Source organism: Gopherus evgoodei, chromosome 8 (genome assembly GCF_007399415.2).
Source record: "Gopherus evgoodei ecotype Sinaloan lineage chromosome 8, rGopEvg1_v1.p, whole genome shotgun sequence".
Lineage (NCBI taxonomy): Eukaryota > Metazoa > Chordata > Testudines > Testudinidae > Gopherus > Gopherus evgoodei.
In genome coordinates, this window is record NC_044329.1 from 55,568,516 (window position 1) to 55,588,036 (window position 19,521).

Genomic DNA, 19,521 nt, shown 5'->3' on the forward strand with positions numbered 1-19,521 from the left:
TGATTCAAATACTTAAGAGAGAAGAGTCAATCAGACATGAATGAGAGGCCACGTTTGGGTAGTAAAATCATCCTGTCCAAAGTGGAAACCTATAAAACAGGTGCCTTTCTGGAGACAGAGCGAAACATTTTAGTTTCACTGAAATTCTTCTGAGAGGGAGAGCTTTTTGGAGCGGCTGCGTGCAAAAATGATCAGTGTTTTAGGGACTGCCCCTCCTAAGTAGAGAGACAGTTGGGATGTTCAGCAAAGGCAATTCCTCTAGCCCTGCAAGGCACAGCCTGGGATTAAGAAAACAATTTGCGGCTGCAGGCTGTGTCTATGACTATGCGCTCAACTGGAAAAAAGGCTCAGCTGCCAGCAGCAATCTGTGTTTTCACACCTGACTTTCCCTAAGCTGGGAACACCTGAATGAGGTTTAAAGGATTTTGGACAATGACTTCACAAATTAGACAAGTGATTTAACACATTAGCCACATGGTTTTTCAGGTGACCCTGAAACTGAGGGAGAGTGGGGGATGGGAGCAAAGGATGTTGAAATCTTTCACCACATTGAGATAAAGCACATTAAAATATTTCAAAGCACAAACAAATACAAAATATGCAATGCCCAGAGATTTTGGCTTCATTTTTTTAAAGGCATTTATTAAGAAGAATAAATACCTAGATGGTAGATAGAGCTTTAAGGCCTTAACCCTGAAAATCCTTGCGGGGTAGGGCAGGCAGGCTGGAACTAAGGGTGCTGGGGATGTAGCACCTCCTGCAGGCTTGAAGTGGTTCCCATCACACACAGGGTTTACAGTTGGGTCCAATGGCTCTTAGCACCCCCACTATACAAACTGTTTCAACGCCACTGGGGTCGTGGGGGGGGGGGAGAGAGGGGAAAGGTGGTTGGGCTCCAGCACAAGTGCATGCAGAGGCTATGCATGGGTGCATGTAAGGTTAAGCTCTGGGCACAGTTCGCTGCATTGAGCATTAAGTCTCAAGCCCTACATACCACTGCCTTACTCATAAGTGTGCAAAAAAAAAAAAAAAAAAAAGGGAGACAGGCATAACTGAGAAGACAGGAGCTTAAACATAATAGGCATGCTAATGAGCTACTTAGCTACATGTCTCCTCTTTGGTCCTTCTGCTACTAGGCAGCAGTAACATGGCAGCTGTGCAGAAGCTCTCATTAACAGAGGATTGGGTTCCATTTGCCCTGTCCAGGTCAACGCTTTAATCTTGGATTTATATGCCCTACCCGCGATGCCTTCACTGTGTAAAGTCGAGCCCTCAGGGTAATGTTTTCTTTTTCTGCCTGGGCGTGTAAAGGGGAAGAAGGCACAAGAAGTCTCCTCCTCTGTCTGCACTGCACCACACTCAAGCTAGGTACAACAATGGTACTTACACCTTGTACAAGGCTAAAATCAATCCTGGTTTCAGTGGATGGAGAGAGGCAGGGAAGGGGCAAAATCAAGGCCCTGGAACCATCTGACACCAGGAGAACAGTGCTGCCCAGGCACAGGAATGTATATAGCATATTGTGCTTCCTGATTTTACAAGAGGCACTGGCATTCCTGAGACATTATGCCACATGGAGCTCCCACTGGAGGCTTTTCCTGCACCACACTCAATTAGGGGACATGCCTCAAAAGGAACCACTGAATCTTTATCATGAAGCATTGCACAATCACTAATCAATCCTCACACCAATCATAAGAAGTAGGTGGTGTTATCTGAGGGGGAAATCAGAAAAGAAACATGAAATAACCTGTTAGAGGTCACACAGCAAGTCAGTGGCAGAAAGGGCAGCAGAAGGGAGGACCTCTAGCTCCTCTCCGTGCCCTGCATTCATTCCTCTGGACAAAACTGCTTCTCACTTTCACTAGCATTCCTAACAACGCTTGCAATTAACTGGCTTTCCTAGCTCGTTGATTTTAAAATCCTAATTTCAGATTCTGTAAGCACTGCTCTGGCAATGGAGTGCACAGAGGCAGCAAAGAGGGCCAAAAATGTTTTTTCTTAGCTCTTAGATAAATAAGAACTATTGGGGTGGGAGAAGGGGTGGGGTTGCAGAGAGATTTCTGTGTGGCAGGATGGCTTGAGAAAAAAAAAAATCAAAATCTAGAGAATAAAGCTATTTTGACACCAGTCAAACTTTAGGCCTAGATTATTTGAAGGTAGAGAAATAAGCCTGCAATCCTGCCTCAAACCACCAGGAAAGGATGGTAGGTCATTCGACTTTCCTGCTTCTCTTCCGCTCCAAAAGGCAGCTAAGGGCAGGGGGGAGTCTATAAGAGGTGCTATTTGGAGTGGGGCTTCATAAACATCCAAACTTCTTGAAATTTATCTGAACTTCAAACCTATTGAGTTCCTGATCACTAAGTTACTCAACTTTAAAATAGCCTAAAATTCCCTAGAAGGTGCATACAATGTTCTAGCAGCAGGGGGCCTAGAGACTCTCAGACTATTGCGAGTCTTCAAAAATTATTCCTGGATTTACTGGCAATTATATGCTGTGTGGGGGAGAGAGAAGAATGTGGACACACAAAATCTCACTAAAACAATTTAAAAAACACAGCTTCTTTCTTGTGTGCAACTGCTTTTGCTTTGCAGTGATGCCACCACACACATGCTGCCTGAATCTCAATGCTGCCAACAGTGCTGCTGCATTCAGCAGTGAGACAGTGATTCCGGTGACAAAAATGGAGCATGGGAAAGATGAATCGTACACGGCAAGCTGTGAGATGCAGAAAAATAATGCATCAAAATCCAGCACTTTTGGAAGGAAGAACTCTCTACCCAAACAATCAGCAGATGCTGCTCAAGGCATATTCAGAAGCTGAAGAATGAACTAAGGTGAATCGCTGAGTCAAATTTGAAGTTCTAGCAGAAACCTGTAAACATTTTATAAATGGTTCTGCTGCAAGGGATTTTTCTCCGAGTAGTTAAAAACAGTATCTGCTGAGTGGTGACCACTTAGCATTCAACCTGCTGCCAACCTACATTCCACAGAGATCTGCAGGAGAGGCATGGAGCTCTGCCACTTCTAATAACTGTGTGACTGGCACCAAGTCAATGCTTTAATGTTGAAAGCTACCCTCTGTCACTAAGCAGATCTTTTCTTTCTTTTGGCTAATGGATTTCACACCCATTGGCAACAATGTCAAGAGTGCAGGAATATAAGCCTGCAGAGCCTTCTGGGAGCTGCTCATCAGAGCTTACTTGAGCGGTACAAAGAGAGGAGGAGGGGAGAAGAAAGAAGCTGTCTTGGATAATAATTTTACAGGTAAAGGTTGCTCTCATTATTGGTACTGGCATGCCTACTCTTAGCTTTCCCTTTCCCCCACCCTTAGCTTCTTCAATCATTTGCACCATCCTGCCATGATACTGGTAAACGCTGCAGTATTAAAAACCTCTTTCTCCTGCTGAAGGCTGCAGGCACAGTTGCAGACCCTCATAATAGCTGACAATCATAGTAAAGTGAACTTTCTGTCTTGTCTACACTATGCTTTTTGGGAAATCTACACTAGATAGCAACGGTACGAGCAAGAGTATAAACAAGGCTCAGACATTTTTACCACTGTGTCACTTGGACTTGTAGGGTTAAATGCCACAGTGGTTAGACTTCTGATGTAGTATCTATAGTAGCACTCCCCACTGATGGCGCTACACTGGTGTGGTCAACGGCTGGATATTCTCACAGAATCCTAGTATAGACACACAGCCATAGTGTCTCTGACCCCTAGCCTGAAGGTTCAAGGTGTACAAACCAATCTCTTCCAAACTTCTTTGATGTCCTCAAGTGCATGGGAAGATAAGGCACACTACAGTCAGTGAGGAGTTAGGGGAAGAAATGCATCCCTTAATGCTAAAATCTACATTGGTGTCACCTATATGTATATGGGCTGCTACAGGGTTTGAACTGCAAGCAGCATATGCACCTCACTATTATACAATCTAAAGATAGGGGGTGGGATGAAAAAAAAAAGTCACAAAAACATTTTTAGAGCCATGCAATACAAGTGGAAAACAGAACAGAAAAAATACCAGGCAATTTTTGACATATCCATAATTTCTCCTTCATTTCTGGCTAATAGTGGAAATTAGTCTTCAGATAGTTGATAAAATCACTCTGTCTGTGCTGCGTTAGTACCACGATCTGCGGCCAGGCAACTACTTCTACTAAAATTGATTTTCCTTTTTGGCAACCAATAGGCCAGTCAATAATAATGTTATTTGAGAAGGACTGAGTCATGAGGGAGATGAACCTTCTCTGCCATTTATTGTGTTTGTATTGTCTCCATTTGAAAAGAATTTTTTCAATAAGTACGTGCAAGAAAGTATTACAGCGGAATAGCTACTTTGTGTCCTGGTATCTGGAAGCCCTCTGACTCAAAAGCACGTTAGCATCCAAATTGATAGACAAGAGGAAGCTCCTGTCTGTTAAAGGAAGGTGGCAAGGGCTATGACAGGGTAGCTAGAAAGAAAGCTTTTCTTTTTGCTAATCAAGCAAGCCCCGTGGTCCGTCTGAAGCGTACTGCCCCAACATGGGATTGGGAGAGAGAGGCAGGAGGTATGCTTGCCACATTGCTCTTGCTGGCTAATCTAAGAAGTCTTTCAAAGCAAAAAATTCCATGCATGAGTGCTACCGGAAGATAGACAAAACTCAAAGGGAATGACTGATTTTTTACCTGCTGCAAATGATAACATTAACAGGTGTGATTTTAGGCAATCAAGCTGGCTAGCGGCAGCGCTCTGAAATGCCATAGAAGAGACCTAGGTTCTATCTCAGTACTGATTTCCTGATGCTGAACTGGAAAGAACCTGAAACACTACCGAAGCAGCATACTCAGCATTCCATACTGGTGGAATAGGGAGGAGAAATAGTATTTGTCATCATCCTTTATCCATGCCTCTATCCAATTAAAAGGGTGGCAGTGACAGGAGGAGTCTCACAGTTCTGGCAGAGATGTGGAGAAGCATGTGAAGGAAGAACAAAAGCTGTGATCTCTTACAAAAGATCTGACTACTGAACCTTCAGTGATATTTCCATCAAGGCAGAAACTAAAAACTAGGAATATAAATGGTTTTTCTCAGAACTGAACATTTTACTTGCTTCTTTATTACCTATCTGTGAACAGCATTATTAACAAGACAAGCTACACATCATCACCACAGGGAGAAAAGACCTAGGGCATCTTTCACTGATATTCTGAGCAATATTAGAAACAGAATGAAACTATCCCTTGTAGAAAAATACTCTTTTATATACAGGAACACAAGGCAATGATAGAAGATTTGCCAGGTATATTCATCCTAGAAGTATGGCAGATTTACAATTCAAGTTATTATACAGAAAGGGTTAGGTTAACGCAACATTAGGATTGCACAGTTACACACTCAAATACCCAGAAATGAAAAAAGAGTTGAGCACAACTTTACCTCTGTTCTATTGGGCACACACAGATACAATACAGTCTTGAATCATGATCACATCCTGTTTCTCAAGTAGTACAATTTTATCTACAACCAGTGACTTAAGTGTGTATCTTGGGGCATGTCTACACAAGGAAACTGACCAAAATAACAGTTTCAGAATAGCTCCCCATGTGGACACTGTTCTGGAATAAAAGTCACTTTATTCCAGAATAATTAGTGCATTCAAAGTGCCCACTAGTGGAGCTATTCTGCTCAATTTCCTCTGTAGACAAGCCCTAAAATAAACTAAGATCAATATAATTAAGGAACGCGTTATAATGCAAAGAGCGAGTTATGGCTGTGCACTCACCCTTAATTTTTACATTTCCTGATTTCTAAGTACTGAATTCTGCTACCTTCATATGTCACATGGATGTAGGTTATTACATTAATTTTCCTGCTCTTTTAAAGAAAAAGTCATCAGTTCTATAACCAATAGCCACTTTTGTGAGCAAAGACCAACCAATTCCTAGTGTAGTCTGTATGTTTCTGGACTAAACAAAAACCAGTCAGACCAAGGTCAGCTAGTGTCAGTTAGTAATGACGGTTAAGTACTTATTTCCACACTTATGACCTAGTGTATATCTGTAATGGAATTTGTTTTTAACTTTAAAATTAAAATAACTGGTCTTCTTCATAGATGGCTTAATTTTAGGAATGAATTGGATCCACCAAAAAATCAGTTGTGAAGCAAATCTGTTCAGTAGTTTTAAAGGTGCAAAATTTCAAGTCTGCAAAACATTTTGAAAGGTTCAAGGTGCATTTGTGGACAGTGCTTCTTTAAGTGGGCACCAATATTTTACTCAGAACACTGCTATTTTCAAATGGTAATAATTTAAAAAAAAAAAAAGAAAAAAGCTAAGAGAAAGTATGTGCAAATACTGCAAAGTTTACCAGAATTATGGCAGAACAAAAGACAACATCCATTAACAAGTTTCAAATTCCAAACCAGTCAGCTTTGCTGTACTCCTTCCTAAAAGTGTAGCCAGATTTTATTTATTTATTAAATAGGAAAGATGTGACTTTATTTTACACTTGGTCAGACTCAAAAACAACCAAAGGATTTTACTCAAACTTTTCTACATAAAATTAAAGTTAACCTTTGGGCACAGAACAAAGATGGAAGATTTCAGCAGATGAATGTACGTTCTGGATAGTTCTGAGCATAAGTAACATGGGATAGAACTGAAAGACAATTTCTATCTTAACTATTCTGGGTTCATGAAAGAGCAATCCACTCTACTAGTGAGGAGGAGGAAGCTCAAGGGGAGTGAATACCAAAAAATTAGCCCAGAAGATTATTCTGAATACATTAAACCTTTCCCTGAAGACCTACATGCTGCCTCAAATTCCACAGTATAAATACCCAGATAAAAAGAAATCAGCTGCATGGTGCATTCTACAGAGCTGATTCCCTCCCTTCTCCCTCTTATTACATTACAGAGAAACCAATGTACTTTTTCCCTTATAAGAACACTTCTCTAGTGTTCCAAGAATGGATGCAGGCATGCTGATGACTTTCAGCCTCTCACATCATCACATGGTGGCAAAACATGGTATTGCTGTTTTACGTTGAATTGAATGGAGAACCTGAAAAACATGAGTTAATGTTGGGTTTGTATGGTAATCTGTTTTGGTGTGTCCTGGCTTTTCATGGGTGGATGGTGCTGCTGTCCCCTAACTTCCTGCCGACTAGAGAAAGCTAAGAGAACAGATTGGTTAATAGTTCCAACACACAAACACCCCTACGGAAAAAATGATGGGATGATGAAGTCAAAGAGAAGGGCACAAAGCTGGCAGATAAAGGCACATAAAGCCTCCGTGTCAGCAGCTCAGATTAGGACCCAGTTTAGAACTGAACACTGTAAGAAGCAGAGCTTCTCAAAAGCCTGGATTCTGGTATGGGATAATTTTACCCGACTCGATGTTACCTGAGCTTATGTAGTGAGATTCAACCCATCCTCTAATGGAGTTTTAGATAAAAGTACAGAATTTCTCTGTGTTAACAGTTCATGCCTGATCTTCATCTTGCTTCCTCCCACTAATCTAAGTGAGTCTACAACCTATGATTTCCATGTGACAGCATACACACATACTACTTCTCAGAACTCAATATAGCTAGTGTTTGCCCAGTACAGAAATATATCAGCTGAACAGCAAAACCCCAATGCTCTTATTATTTATGTTACCATCATGAAAAAGCCGTTTGTCATGCTCTCTATCATTTGGCCGCTTATTAGATCAGAGTTCACCCAACCTTTCTTGAAACTGAACAGGAGTAAAACCTATATGCTTTAAAACAACATCATCCCATGTAAAAGAGGGCAAGTCAGGTCTGACCTTCGGCACAGATGCTTCACATGTACAAAATCTCCATTTTCCTTATTTTTACAAGACAAGGCAAGATATTCTCTAAAAGAGTGGTTCTCAACTTTTCCACTCCAAGAGACTTTATTTTCCATACTAGGACCTCCCCAAGACCCCCCTTCCATTAGGGATATGGGAAGAGCAATCTCTTGAAACCTGTTTACAACCCCCATGTTGAGAGCTCTGTTCTAGAACGCATACATTCTACAAGCAACAACACCCTACAAAGAGAAAGCCATGACTGTTTCAACAGAAACAGAATGTTCCACTTTACTCACAGATGGATGAAAAACACCAACATTTATTCATTCATCAACAGATTCATTCATACATACATTTTAAGGCAAGAAGAGAACATTATGATCATAGGATGACATCCTGCATAACAAAGGCCAACTGCTATGTTAAGAACAGGCTCCCCTTTCCTTTATTTCACTGTTCAATAAAATACAGATTTTTCTAAACTGAATGTCTCATCACTAGGAGGCTGCCTTTGGAAAGATCTCTGGATTCCGGGTGTTTCCAGCACAGTTCCAAAACACCACCCAACCACCCACTTAGAAATGGCCTTTGGCTCTGAGGATTTAGGTAATTCGATTACATAAATGTCCCTTTTCAACATAAAGCAGGGAAGTCTGTTGTGTTTCTGCACCCCCCCCTCCATGTCAATCACTTACCGCCTCTTTTCAAACATACTGTTAAAGCTAATTATGGACAATCAAAGAACTCAATGGATGCAGGCTTTCAGTGGCCAGCAATGAACTGCCTCTTTAAACCCATAGCAACATTGTTTAAAAAGGACAGTCAATCTACTACTGCACTCCAGGAGCTTTGCGCATACTGCAGGACCAAATGACACCATGGAGTTTCGCCCCACCTACCTGCTTCAAATACATCAGTGTATGTAATAAAATAATCAAACAATTATTTACACTTATATAGCACCCAGAGACCTCAACGTGCTTTACAAAGATAGCTACTATTCACATTTAAAAAAACAAAAACAAAGGAAAAGGGGAGGCCTGGCTCCAGGTCACCCAGCTAATTAATGTTAGAACCAGTAAAACTAAGGGGTCCAGTGAACATCCCCCTATGCTCTAACCACTATACTATAATGCTGGTGCTACATAAGAAACATAGGAGGGAAAAAAACACACAGTGTCTGTCGAATGAAAAAGCACAGAAGCAGCTGAGGCGAGGGGGGGTATTAATTTCTAATATCCTAGAAAGGTATGAAAAACACTGCAGATAAAAAATAAAAAGGAAAAAAAAACCCTATCATATAAGCTTCCCCCTCTACTGTCTGTTGCTGTCGCTCTCATGCTCCTAGGTCTTGCGTCTTATGCTGCCTGCATTTAACACTGCTGCATGTATGAATGAAATAGGAAGATATCTCAAGGCACATAGGGTAGAAGGTTTCTACAGAGCCTGTCCCCCAGGCTGGAACCTGGCAGACTGAGGGCTATGTGTAGTCTGGAATGTGAACTTCCAGAGTTAGCACAGCATGTTAAAATAATAGCTCCACTAATGCAAGTCACTAGAGATTCCCTTATACTTAACCCCCAATTCTTTACAACCCATACATTAACTGATAGTGCATTTGGTAATATATACAAGCATTTGCTTCAATGTTTATGACATATTTGGAAGCATATTTTTTTCCTCACTCTTTGGTTGTTCTTCCAAAGAATTCCCCATAATCCTGGGTTTTAGACGTACTTTCTTTAAGGAAAAGGTCCAGATAAAAAGTAAACACTGGGCCATGAGATCCTGATAATGTTATCACCACCGTTTACAGAAGGTTGAAGAGAGAGAGAAAATAAAACAAAAGTCTAAGAATTGTCTGCCTTCTCTGAGAATACATCTATGTGCAAAATGAGACCTTTATTTTAAAGGTTTTCTTTATTACCTTGGAGGAAAACAAATATCTAAGATTGATTTTATTTCTATAGCTATTATTAAACTTTTGTTACTGGACAAAAATAATTTGGTTAGAAAAAATGTGCAATACATTAAAAAAAGGGGAAAAAAAGTTAATAGAAAATGATGGTACAGAGAAAATACAGATTATTTTCCTTCAGCTACGGAAATCCTCCCCAAGTCGTACTTTTACAGCTAAAGACACTCTTGGTGCAGTAAGAGATGTGAGATACAACCATCAGAAAGAGATGAATTTTCAGGGACTATTATTCCAGAACTTCAAACAGCAACAGGGCTGGCTCCAGGCGCTTGGGGCGGCCAATGGAAAGGAGCAGCATGTCCGGGTCTTCTGTGGTAATTCAGCGGTGGGTCCCTCAGTCCCTCTTGCAGCGAAGGACCCGCTGCTGAATTGCTGCTGAAGAAGTAAGTGGCATGGCTGAGCTGTTCCCGAAGTGCGCCGATCGGGGCTTTATCATTTTTTTTTCTCCTCCTGCTGCTTGGGGCGGCAAAAAACCTGGAGCCGGCCCTGAGCAGCAGACATCCCCTGGGGTCACAGGGTAAAATACAAAGACAAACGTGTAATCCCAGTTCTCCTGGTCTCAAGATCATGCTATTTCCAAACGTTCATAGACAAATATATCACACATAATTAGAGTATTAGGTGTTGTGTCCAGTCTCATCTTAGAGCAAGGGAAATCATGGACATAACTCCAGTATGATTCAGTATAATTACTCCTCCACAAATCTACCTTTTTTCCAAAGGTGCACAAAGGATCTTTGAAAAAAATCCTCAAATAGTCTGCATAACAGAAACCTAGGAATCACATGCTCAAAGAACCACAGGTCCCTGCCTAAACTGTCCCACAGATTTCAATGGAACCAAGCAAGTTCTCTTAATACGTACCCTTTTCACGGCCTGGCCATAGTAGGGCTTGTAACAATATCTTAAACATTTTTTAAACATATTTGAAGCTTAACTTAGTTACTTCCACCACCACAATGTTACTGCTGAGTCAAGAAACCTACAAGAGAGCCTATTACACTACTGTGACATATGTGAAGTATTTCCAAAGCTCTTATTGGGATACTGGGCTAGCACAGTTCTCAAAATACACACACACACACACGCACACACACAAACTAGATAGGGAAATGATGCAAGCAGCAACCATATTAGAAAACAACTGTCAATCATGGTTCTGGAAGAACCATGTTTGACAATTATTTCTGAACATGATCACAAGGTTCAACCCTTAATTACAACAGGATTATAAATACAATCTACTTTATAAAGTGAGATCCAACTGTAACAAATGTCAAATTTCAAACAACATAATCTGAAGCATCATTTAGAATGCTTTGTTTAAGAAATGTACCTTCTAATAAATGAATGTTCTATTGTGTTCTACTCTTTGGCAAACAGGTTCCTTCGTGCAGTGAAATTTTCTTTAGTTCACTCTCCAGTCTTCAGATGCTCTGTTGAAACTATAGCATATTAAGGAACTGGACAGAGCCTACCAATTAATTCTATCTAAGCCACCAAACATCTAGTAATAGGAACTCTCTCTGGTTTCACCTACCCAAGTCAGATTTGAACTGATGACCAACAACTGAAAGACACTATTGCAGGAAGAAATTTCATCTTGCAACTGAAAAGGTTCACTGTGGTTTTGTATTTGGTTGTATGGAAATCTGGTTTTAATGGTGTCATAACTGTCCTACTCAGATCTGAACCTTAGATTCAGAACATGAGAAGCTAGCATGAAACCTCCAAACTTAATTACCAGCTTGGATCTGATATCACTGCCACCAGCCAGAATTCCAGTGTCTGGCTCACTCTGGTCTCCCCAAAACCTTCCCTGGGGAACCCCAAGACTCAGATGCCCTGAGTCTCACCACAAAGGGAAATAACCCACTTCCCTTCTCCCTCTTTACCTCCTCCCAGATTTCCCTGCCCTGGGTACTCTCGGAGATTCCCTGCTTCAAGTCCTTGAAACACAAGTACCAAGAGATCAATCTCTCTCTCCCCTCACCCAGAGGGTATGCAAAGTCAGGCTTAGTAAATCTAACACAGAGATTTCCCCCCTCCCTTCGTTTCTTAGCCTTAACCAGTGAAAAACACTTAAACAGGTCTTAAAAAGAAATCTTTATATAAAAAAAGAAAGAAAAAGGACATAAAATTGGTCTCTGTATCAAGGTGACAATATACAGGGTCAATTGCTTAAAGGAAAAATGAAAAAACAGCCTTATCCAAAAATAATACAATTTAACACATTCCAGCAACTACACACATGTAAATACAAAAAAACAATATAAACCTATTGTCTTACTATCCTTGTACTTACAACTTGGAAACAGAAGATTAGAAAGCCTGAAGATAGAAAGATCACTCTCAGAGCCGAGAGGGTTACCCAACAAAGACAAAGAACTCACACCCAAAACTTCCCTCCACCCAGATTTGAAAAAGTCTTGTTTCCTGATTGGTCCTCTGGTCAGGTGTTGTTTGTTACCCCTTTCCAGGTGAAAGAGACATTAACCCTTAGCTATCTGTTTATGACAAATGGGTATATTCTTCTCACATGTATCACTTTAGCTGGTCTCCTCCATATTCAATATTCTGAAAGAATTTGCTTTGGAATCCTGATGGGACAAAGTACGATGTGTTTGGTAAAGATACAACATCATGCACCACTGAAAAACAAGTTTTCCATCCTTCCTTACCTGGATGTTAATATTGGCCGCATGCTGTAGCAGTACTGAGACGAGCTCCTTGTGTCCTCGATCACATGCCCAGTGAAGCAAAGCCCGGCCCTAGAAATATCCAAAAGAAAAAGAATGAAGTCAGCAGAAGCTATTGTAAAGAGACTCAAAGTCCTACTACTGGAACCCTGGACATCACAAACAACTAAAAATTGAACAATAAAACAACCACAATCAGAATGGCCTATAAACGTGCTATTCATTCTCACTTGCATGTTTACACAGCAAGGTCAGGAACATCAGTCATCTGTTAGAAGGGCAACACAAGGCCTGATTCTGCACTGCTTTGCACCCAAAACTCCAACTCAAGTCAAGAAGAGTGTAAGGGAGAATGAAGAAAGCAAGAGACCAGAATGTGGTCTGCCTTCTAGACAGTTTTAGGATTTAACTGCACCAGTGACTTTAACAGGAACAGAGTCTCTCTAAGGCTAAGATTTTTAAAGCTGCCTAAGGCATCTGAACCCCTTGTTCCTATTAAAAGTAATGGGACCCAAGCATCCAAATCCTCTGTTTGCTTTGCAACTCTCAGCCTAAGTCACTATGATCTGGGCAACATGGTGTCATCAGATCAGGAAAATTTATTTATTTGAATCTTTTTTTGACTCTACAATTCTCCCTCTCCCTTCCCCCAAGTTTCTGCATCTGCAGTCACTGGGCACACCCCCAGAAAAAAATTTGTAATGACTCCTCTTCCACTAAGGTGGGTGGCAATCACTAGTGGAAGTCCAGATCCACCTATTTGTCAAGGACATGGGAAATAAGTAGCTCAGCACTCTTTTGAGGACTAACTGACACGCAGCTTAACACCTTGCTATAGGCAGGGCAGGTTGTTATGTTCAGAGAATGGAATGTTTTTTCCATATTAAACTCAAATCTCTGCTTTATGCCAGTTTTAACTGGGATTAAGCAAATATCTAGGGCAAAAGATGGAATTAAGTCAAAGGAGCACTTCACGAAAGCCTTTTTCTCCCCTTCTCTCACATTCAAACTCTTTCCAGGATCACCCAATTAAGTCACCCAATTAAAGGAGGGTCTAGTTGAAAAACAACATGATCTGAAAGAGAAAGCACTCGGCAATTTAGAAGTCTTAAAAAGTTTTCCTTGCTTTGTCTTTTGTGCAACAATTGATTCATCTCTCTACCTGTGAGAACCTGCTTCAAGTAATCAAGCACTAGATGCTGAAAGGGAGGCGGATAGAAAACTGGGCTGTGCAGATGTCCTAAGTATTCTGCCCTAGAAAGCGCACAGATGCATGCATAAGTTAGGAGGAATTTCATCACCCTTTGTTCATCCCAAACTACCCAACTGAAGATGAGCCTGTGCCGTGAAGTCCTGATCTGTATCTGAACCTCACCAAAGTTTGAGGGCGTCCACATGCATAGTTTTGGTTTGCCATGAAGAGGTAGAAAGAATAGCTGCAAAATCTGGAGTATTCTATTTCAGGGTCTTGGTTTAGCTCATCTCGGAGAATCATCTCAACACACGACTGCCCAGGCTGTAAGTGCTTATTATTATGATGTTTAAAATGCTTACATTTGGATACCAAAACACAGTTCTTCTGCTACGGTTGCATGTGTTCTTAGCTGCAATAGTCACACTGCCCACTGAGCTTGGGAACAGTTATCTTGTTACTCACACGAACAAAATCCAAATCCACCCAAAGCAATAACAGAGCCTTTTAATGAATAGCTCTAAAACATTTCCTATCAATTACAGAAGATGTTATAAATTGACATCTTTTATATCTTCATTTAAATAAAATAAAAAGTAGATGATATTTTTAGATGGCAGTTGTTCTACCCTGGCTATCACTTACTTCCAGCTTAATGTGTACACTTTATAGCTGTTTATGTTAACAGGTAGTTTAAATTAATTTCTCCAGATTGAATATGGTGTGTGATACTCCTGCAGAAAGATCTTTTAAACTCATGCTGAGGTAAAGCAAGATATCATAATGGTGCTTTGTGACATTTTCACAACTTGCTTTTTCTAATGTACCACCCAACACACTTGTGGTCCTTCAAAACCAAAATAGGGTTATCCCTTGACATATATCTTCAAACATTGCAGGGGGGAACAAAGTGAGCAACTCACTTATCTATTAATAGGAGCTGTTTGCCAGTTTTCCTGGACACTGTGCCAAAAATTTTCTAGTAGAAGGGGGATAGGAAGACACCAGTGACTAAATCTCTCTCACTTTTCATGTTGGATAGTTTTCAATAAGGTGGCAGATTTAGAACATTATTTTGAGTCGGGAAATGTGATCTCAGACATTAGGCATTCAGCTTTTTACCACACTTTTTGACCCAACAAGTAATTAACTTTTGTAACACATTATTTTAATGGTACACTAACTAACCTTGAATTAGAATGAATTCTCTCACAATTACTTTCTATGGAAGCACAGATTACATTGACACTCACATTAGTATCATTTAATGATTAATGTTCCTGCACTCAACATTACAGTGAAAAACTGAAAGGAGGAGAGTAGAATTTAACAGATTAGTAAATACTGACAGACAAAACATCTTAAATTAATCTAGGGGCCACCAAATGAAATGAATGGGCAGCAGGTTAAAAACAAATAAAAGGAAGTTGTTCTTCACACAGCGCACAGTCAATCTGTGGCACTCCTTGCCTGAGGAGGCTGTGAAGGCTGAGACTATAACAGGATTTAAACGAGAACTAGATAAATTCATGGAGGTTAAGTCCATTAATGGCTATGAGCCAGGATGGGTAAGGAATGGTGTCCCTAGCCTCTGTTTGTCAGAGGGTGGAGATGGATGGCAGGAGAGAGGTCACTTGATCATTGCCTGTTAGGTTCACTCCCTTTTGGGCACCTGACATTGGCCACTGTCGGCACACAGGATGCTGGGCTGGATGGACCCTTGGTCTGACCCAGTATGGCCATTCTTATGTTAATCTTTGATCCACTAACACTTCAGATGTTGGATTTGTACTGGACGGATAATACAAATTTCTCTGTGCTATCAACATATATTCCAGAAGATAGAAACACTTTATTTATAAGATGCAAAGTTCTCATGAATACTTGTTATTAGGGCTGTCAAGCCATTAAAAAAATTAAACAATTTAACAATCTGTTAAATAATAACATAATACCATTTATTTAAATATTTTTCGATGTTTTCTGCGTTTTCAAATATATTGATTTCAATTACAACACAATATAAAGTGTACAGTGCTAACTTTATATTTATTTTTGTTACAAGTATTTGCACTGTAAAAAAAATTGAAAATACAATTTACCTAATACAAGTACTGTAATAAAATCTCTTTATCATGAAATCTGAACTTACAAAGGTAGAATTATGTATAAAAAATACCTGTATTCAAAAACAAAACAATGTAAAACTTCAGAGCCTACAAGTCCACTCAGTCCTACTTCTTGTTCAACCAATCGCTCAGTTTGTTTACATTTACGAAGCGGATGTGCTAAAGATTCACATGTCCCTTCATGCTTCAACCATCATTCCAGAGGACATGCGTCCATGCTGATGACAGGTTCTGCTTATTAACGATCCGAAGCAGTATGGACTGATGTATGTTCATTTTCATGATTTGAGTCTGATGTCACCCGCAGAAGGTTAATTTTCTTTTTTGGTGGTTCGGGTTCTGTAGTTTCCGCATCAGAGTTTTGTTCTTTTAAGTCTTTTGACCTCCTCCCTCTCAGATTTTGGAAAGCACTTCAGATTCTTAAACCTTGGGTCGAGTGCTGCAGCTATCTTAAGAAATCTCACATTGGTACCTTCTTTGAGTTTTGTCAAATCTGCAGCGAAAGCTTTCTTAAAATGAACAACATGTGCTGGGTCATCATCCGAGATTGCTATAACATGAAATACATGGCAGAATGTGGGTAAAATAGAGCCGGAGACATACAATTCTCCCCCAAGGAGTTCAGTAACAAATGTAATTGAAACTTGTTTAAAAAAATGTGTTATCAGCATGGAAACGTCCTCTGGAATGGTGGCCAAAGCATAAAGGGGCATATGAATGTTTAATATATCTGGCATGTAAGTACCTTGCAATGCTGGCCACAAAAGTGCCATGCGAATGCCAGTTTTCACTTTCAGGTGACACTGTAAATAAGAAGCAGGCACCATTATCTATTGTAAATGTAGATAAACTTGTTTCTCTGAGTGACTGGCTGAACAAGAAGTAGGACTGAGTGGACTTGTAGGGGTTTTTTGTTACATAACTGAACTCAAAAACAAAGCAATATAAAACTTTAGAGCCTACATTTGTAAGTTACTTTCACAATAAAGAGATCGCACTACAGTACTTGTATGAAATGAATTAAAAAATACTATTTCTTTTATCATTTTTACAGTGCAAATATTTGTAATCAAAATAATATAAAGTGAGCACTATACACCTTGTATTCTGTGTTGTAATTGAAATCAATAGATGTAAAAATATAGAAAAACATGCTAAAATATTTAATAAATTTCAATTGGTATTCTACTATTTAACAGTGCAATTAAAACTGCGATTAATAGCAATAAACGTTTTTAATTGCAATTACTTTTTTTGAGTTAATTGTGTGAGTTAACTGCGATTTGACAGCCCTACTTCTTACATATAACATAACTGTAATTATCTAACTGAAGTGGGATAATATCATCATTACACAGTAAATACCATGCAATTACCGTACAAAAATATAGAATCATAGACTTTAAGGTCAGAAGGGACCATTATGATCATCTAGTTCGACCTCCTGCACAACGCAGACCACAGAATCTCACCCACTCATTCCTGTAACAAACCCCTAACCTATATCTGAGCCATTGAAATCCTCAAATCATGGTTTAAAGACTTCAAGGTGCAGAGAATCCTCCAGCAAGTGACCCATGCCCCACGCTACAGAGGAAGGCAAAAAAACCCCAGGGCCTCTGCCATTCTGCCCTGGAGGAAAATTCCTTCCTGACCCCAAATATGGCAATCAGCTAAACCCTGAGCATGTGGGCAAGACTCACCAGACAGACAGACACCCAGGAAAGAATTCTCTGTAGTAACTCAGATCCCACCCCATCTAACATCCTATCACTAGCCATTGGGCATATTTACTGCTAATAGTCAAAGATCAATTAATTGCCAAAATTGGTATGATAGGGTAGCCTATCCCCTCCATAAACTTATCAAGCTTAGTCTTGAAGCCAGATATGTCTTTTGCCTCCACTACTCCCCTTGGCAGACTGTTCCAGAACTTCACTCCTCTGATGGTTAGAAACCTTCATCTAATTTCAAGTCTAAACTTCCTGATGGCCAGTTTATATCCATTTGTTCTTGTGTCTACATCGGTACTGAGCTTAAATAATTCTTCTCCCTCCCTGGTATTTATCCCTCTGATCTATTTATAGAGGGCAATCATATCTCCCCTCAGCCTTCTTTTGGTTAGGCTAAACAAGCCAAGCTCTTTGAGTCTCCTTTCAAAAGACAGGTTTTCCATTCCCCGGATCATCCTAGCAGCCTCTCTCTGTACCTGTTCGAGTTTGAATTCATCCTTCTTAAACGTGGAAGACCAGAATTGCACACAGTATTCCAGATGAGGTCTCACCAGTGCCTTGTATAATGGTACTAACACCTTATCTCTCTCTACTAGAAATACCTCGCCTGATGCATCCCAAGACCGCGATAGCTTTTTTCACGGCCATATCACACAAGCAACTAATAGTTATCCTGTGATCAACCAATATTCCGAGGTCCTTCTCCTCCTCTGTTACTTCCAACTGATGCGTTTCCAACTTATAATCAAAATTCTTGTTATTAATCCCTAAATGCATGACCTTGCACTTTTTACTATTAAATTTCATCCTATTACTTTTACTCCAGGTTACAAGTTCATCCAGATCTTCTTGTATGATAGCCTCGCCCTTCTCTGTATTGGCAATACCTCCCAGCTTTGTGTCATCCGCAAACTTTATTAGCACATTCCCACTTTTTGTGCCAAGGTCAGTAATAAAAAGATTAAATAAGATTGGTCCCAAAACCGATCCCTGAGGAACTCCACTAGTAACCTCCCTCCAGCCTGACAGTTCACCTTTCAGTTCGACCCGTTGTAGTCTCCCCTTAACCAGTTCTTTATCCACCTTTCAATTTTCATATTGATCCCCATCTTTTCCAATTTAATAACTCCCCATGTGGAACCGGATCAAATGCCTTACTGAAATAGAGGTAAATTAGATCCACTGTGTTTCTTTTGTCTAAATAATCTGTCACCTTCTCAAAGAAGGAAATCAGGTTGGTTTGGCACGACCTACCTTTTGTAAAACCATGTTGTATTTTGTCCCAATTACGATTGTCCTCAATGTCCTTAACTACTTTCTCCTTCAAATTTTTTTCCAAAACCTTGCATATTATAGATGTCAAACTAACCAGCCTGCAGTTACCCAGATCACTTTTTTTCCCTATCTTAGCAAGTCTCCAGTCAGACGGTACAACCCCATAGTTTACAGATTCATTGAAAATTCTTGCTAATGGGCTTGCAATTTCATGTGCTAGTCCCTTTAATATTCTTGGATGAAGATTATCTGGGCACCCCAGTTTAGTCCCATGAAGCTGTTCGAGTTTGGCTTCTACCTCGGATGTGGTAATATCTACCTCCATATCCTCATTCCATTTGTCACTTTAACATTATCCCTAAGCTCCTCATTAAAGATTGAGGCAAAGTATTTGTTTAGATATTGGCCCATGCCTAGATTATCCTTAACCTCCACTCCATCCTCAGTGTTTAGCAGTCCCACTTCTTTCTTCTATGTTTTCTTCTTATTTATATGGCTTTAGAACCTTTTACTATTGGTTTTAATTCCCTTTGCAAGGTCCAACTTTACATGGCTTTTGGCCTCTCTCACTTTATCCCTATATGTTCTGACCTCAATAAGGTAGCTTTCCTTGCTGATCCCTCCCATCTTCCATTCCTTGTAGGCTTTCTGCTTTTTCCTAATCACCTCTCTGAGATGCTTGCTCATCCAGCTTGGTCTGCAACTC

At 40.1% G+C, this 19,521-nt stretch overlaps 1 protein-coding gene across 5 annotated transcripts in view; it reads right to left on the bottom strand.

The window, feature by feature from the left end:
* ACBD6 (acyl-CoA binding domain containing 6) overlaps nt 1-19,521 on the bottom strand; it is a 156,623-nt gene that overhangs the window by 65,981 nt on the left and 71,121 nt on the right. For 3 of the 5 annotated variants that reach the window (XM_030572016.1, XM_030572015.1, XM_030572019.1), the window contains exon 6: nt 12,469-12,558. In XM_030572016.1, coding sequence (XP_030427876.1) covers nt 12,469-12,558 — 90 coding nt within the window. Of the gene's footprint in view, nt 1-6,867; nt 7,051-12,247; nt 12,388-12,468; nt 12,559-19,521 lie in introns of those variants that run through there. The other 2 variants (XM_030572017.1, XM_030572018.1) reach the window with 2 other exon arrangements.